Source organism: Lucilia cuprina, unplaced genomic scaffold (genome assembly GCF_022045245.1).
Source record: "Lucilia cuprina isolate Lc7/37 unplaced genomic scaffold, ASM2204524v1 Scaffold_8436, whole genome shotgun sequence".
Taxonomy (NCBI): domain Eukaryota; kingdom Metazoa; phylum Arthropoda; class Insecta; order Diptera; family Calliphoridae; genus Lucilia; species Lucilia cuprina.
In genome coordinates this window covers 1-3,821 of record NW_025813374.1, presented here as the reverse complement: position 1 = coordinate 3,821, position 3,821 = coordinate 1, and the positions used below count along the sequence as shown (strand labels likewise).

The 3,821-nt window shown below is 32.8% G+C and overlaps 1 protein-coding gene across 1 annotated transcript; it reads right to left on the bottom strand.

The window, feature by feature from the left end:
* Positions 1-2,036: 2,036 nt before the first annotated feature.
* Positions 2,037-2,484, bottom strand: LOC124421263. The gene is made up of 2 exons (XM_046956147.1): positions 2,449-2,484; positions 2,037-2,384 (listed from the first exon to the last, which is right to left on the bottom strand). Exons 1-2 carry the CDS (start codon positions 2,482-2,484, stop codon positions 2,037-2,039), a joined length of 384 nt encoding a protein of 127 aa, XP_046812103.1.
* Positions 2,485-3,821: the final 1,337 nt, after the last annotated feature.

Here is a 3,821-nt window from a genome sequence, read left to right as displayed (position 1 = left end):
TCTATAGTCTAGTCTATAGTCTAGTCTATAGTCTAGTCTATAGTCTAGTCTATAGTCTAGTCTATAGTCTGGTCTATAGTCTAGTCTATAGTCTAGTCTATAGTCTGGCCTATAGTCTAGTCTATAGTCTAGTCTATAGTCTAGTCTATAGTCTAGTCTATAGTCTAGTATATATTCTAGTCTATTATCTAGTCTTTAGTCTAGTCAATAGTCTAGTCAATTGTCTAGTCCGTAGTCTAGTATATAGTCTATCCTACAGGCTACTCTATAATCTGTCTTCAGACAAAAGTTTATAAAAGTTAAATCTACAAACCACAAAGTAGGGTACATTATTGCAGAACCCAAATACTTCTATCAAAGGATAAGAAAGGACAATTCATACCAACTATATAGTACATTTTCAGTTTTGTCATCGCAATCACCTCTGCTGGAGACACATCATACATTGACTGAACTCATTTAAACATTTTATATAACATTCTTCAAGGCTTTAAATGGCAATAAAGGTAAAATATACTTGGCAGAATAAAAAATAAATAACCATCCAGGACAGGTTTGATACTGTACACAGTATTTTCACTAACAGGATAGCTGACTGACTGTCTATCTGATTGACGGGCTGGCTGTTGGGTTGCTTAACTGACTTGCTTTTCACCGATGGTGCTGGTAAAAAGTGAAACAGGTTAAAACCTTTATAACAAATGATTTGCTGAATAACCAATAATGAAACAAAAACAACAACAGTAACATCTACAACAATAGGTTATCTTTTCTACTGCTACTTTTTTAGGCTAAAAGGCCCAGTTTGTATAATAACAATTCACATTTTGCTCTAACAAAAAACATTGAACTGTCTGTCTAAAGGATTTTTCTGTTTTTTTTTGTTGTTGTAATTTCTTACATTTTTGTTATATATTTCCATTTAACTACTGAAAGGTATAATTCATTGTCAAATGCATTGTTTTGACCTGATTTACATGTTTATGAATGTGCTTTTGCCAGCTCTACACCGCCCTTTTGTAACCACTTTTAAAGCTATATTATGATAGTAGTACTTCATGAAGATTTCAGGTGGACTCTCTAAGGTGTATAAGTTTATTTTGATTTGAAAAGTTATTGCTTTTGTTGTCACTGGTTTAGTTTTGTTTTGTTTTTTTTTCTAGCTGGTGGTAGCGACAACGACAACGACTGTGACTGCTAAATATGCCACTGACAATCAAGTACATTTTGTTAGAAAGGACATGGTTAGCAGAGAGAGAGAAGACTCAAGCGAGTGAATGAACGACTGATAGAAAAACTAAAAGACAAAAGGCCAACGTTAATGAGGCAAGAGAATAAAAAATAAATCTAAAGGCTTTTGTCTTTTATGTATGTATATGTTTATAAATCTGTGTGTCTTTTAATAACAAATACATGTACATATTTATTTTAACATTCATAAGGACTACTGGAAAATGTCCTTAACAGTATTGCTGTGTTATGTGCTAGTAGTATTGATAAAAATTTATGTCACAATGTTATGTCATCATGAATTTGCAAAAGTATAAAGCCAATTTGTTTAAGTTGAAGTGTCTTTAGAATAATGACAAAGTGGAGAAGAAAAAAATAACAATGAAAATATAATACAAATACATATGTATGTGTAAAGCAAAGGTGAAGGAACTGTTAGATATACATACATACATATTTAACATAGTTTTCATTAAATCAAAGAAAAATTTTAATTGAAATTTTAATTGGATAAGCAATGGTTGGTATAAATACAAATTATAAATCTATTTTAGTGATTTCAATCTTTTAGTGTAGACCAGATTATAGTAGCTAGTCTGGAAAATAGTGCAGGCTATAGTTTATTCTTTAGCATAGACTAGAGATGATATTATAATTCAAACTGTAGTATCAATATAGTACAGACTATCAAGACATAAGCATCAAATGTGCATATGCCACAGTCCACTTTATATCTTACATTATATAATATTGTTCCATCAAAGTGATGAAACAACAATAACTCATTTTACATTCATAACGAAACTTTACATCAAACGAGCTTCATGTTCGGTCATACATACTATAATCAAATAGGCGGTATGACATTCTGAGGAACCTATTTGGCCTTTACAATCATGTATAATCTCCTCTACAGCAGCCTGTCGATATCTTAAGTCGGGCAAGCTTTGTAGATACTCCATTGCACCATTTTTATCAAAGGTGCCATTTCTCCAACTATTATGTTTTTCCATATAACATTTTAATAAACACATTATAGCTTCTTTGGGCTTTTTCCTATAATTTTCATAGAATGTATACAATTCATCCTCGCTGACCTGGATTTCCTCATGGCAGGCCATATCCACTGAGTCAAGCACCTCGCCCATACCAGCCTTAAAGGAAAAAGTTGTGGTGTTCTTATAAAAATTCAAAATTTATTTATATTTTAATTATTACCTCGACTTGCCGTACTACTGTTAAAATTATTGTCATTACTATAATGTAGAATTTCATAATATTTTTGTTGTGTTGTATTAGAATTCTTAAACCATACTGTTATAAAGTTTGTTTAAAATTTTCATTTAAATTTATTAACAAATATTCATATTTATCCAATTAAATTTTTAATTATCACAAAAAAAATATTTCGGCTGCTTTGTTTGTAATAAAAAACATGTAAGATATTATAGTTGGGCGAGGCCGACCATATAATACCCTCCACCTTTTACAGAAATAAAATGTGATTTAGTTTTTACAATAAAACATTTAAGTTGTATTGTACCTTGCCTCAGATATACTTAAGCCATTTTTTGTTGAATAAAACTGTGGAAATTTAAGTCAAATTTTGAAGGGGGCTTCTTATAGGGGCTAGGGTCAAATGAGGCCCTATAATTAAAAAGTTCTTGAGGGTCATCGAGGCTATTATAGAACATAGTTTGGCAGCTTTTTGTCGACATACGAGTATATTAAACATAATTATGAACTTAAAAGCCCTATTCGGCGGGTTACGTTGTATAGGGGCTAGGAGAAATGTAATGTATCGATGTTAACCATTTTCAATAGGCTTCGTCTACGGTACTACAGAAGATTAGGTGCCAAATTTCATTCAAAAATTGCTACCTGTAGTTTGATTACAAGGCAAGACAGACAGACAGACCGACAGACAGACAGACGGACAGACAGACGGACATAGCAAAGTTTAGAAAATGATTCTGAGCCGCTTGGTATACTTTGAGGTGGGTATAGGACCAATATTATTGTACGTTACAAACATCAGCACAAACTCAATATACCCTCCCACTAAAGTGGTGTATGGTATAAAACACATTTCTATGTATTACATTTTTACACTCCGCTGAGTCGAATTTTAAATAAGCTGCATACTTTTCAAGTGTACTTTAGTCTGTTGTCCAGACTGTCTATACTATAGTCTATAGTCCACACTATAGTCTATAGTTCAGTCTATAGTTAATAGTCCAGACTATATTCTATGGTCCGAACTATAGTTTAAAATTCAAACTACAGTTTAGACTATAATATTAAATCCAGACTATAGCCTTTAGTACAAATTATATTTCATAGTCCGGATTATATATTGTAGCGCAGTCTATAGTCAAGACTAAAAAATAGTCCAGAGTATAGTCTTTAGACTCTATAGTTCAGATTATAGTCTGGAGCCCCGACTATAGTCTATAGTCCTCCCCCCGGGGGCATGTTACCTTGGCGAAGACCTCCGCCTTGGTGTTATTGCAATCCCGGGGTATAAAGAGGGCCCAATACCTCCAATCTGATCGGGATTGAAAAATTGGTGTCTCAGTCTACTGCTTGGC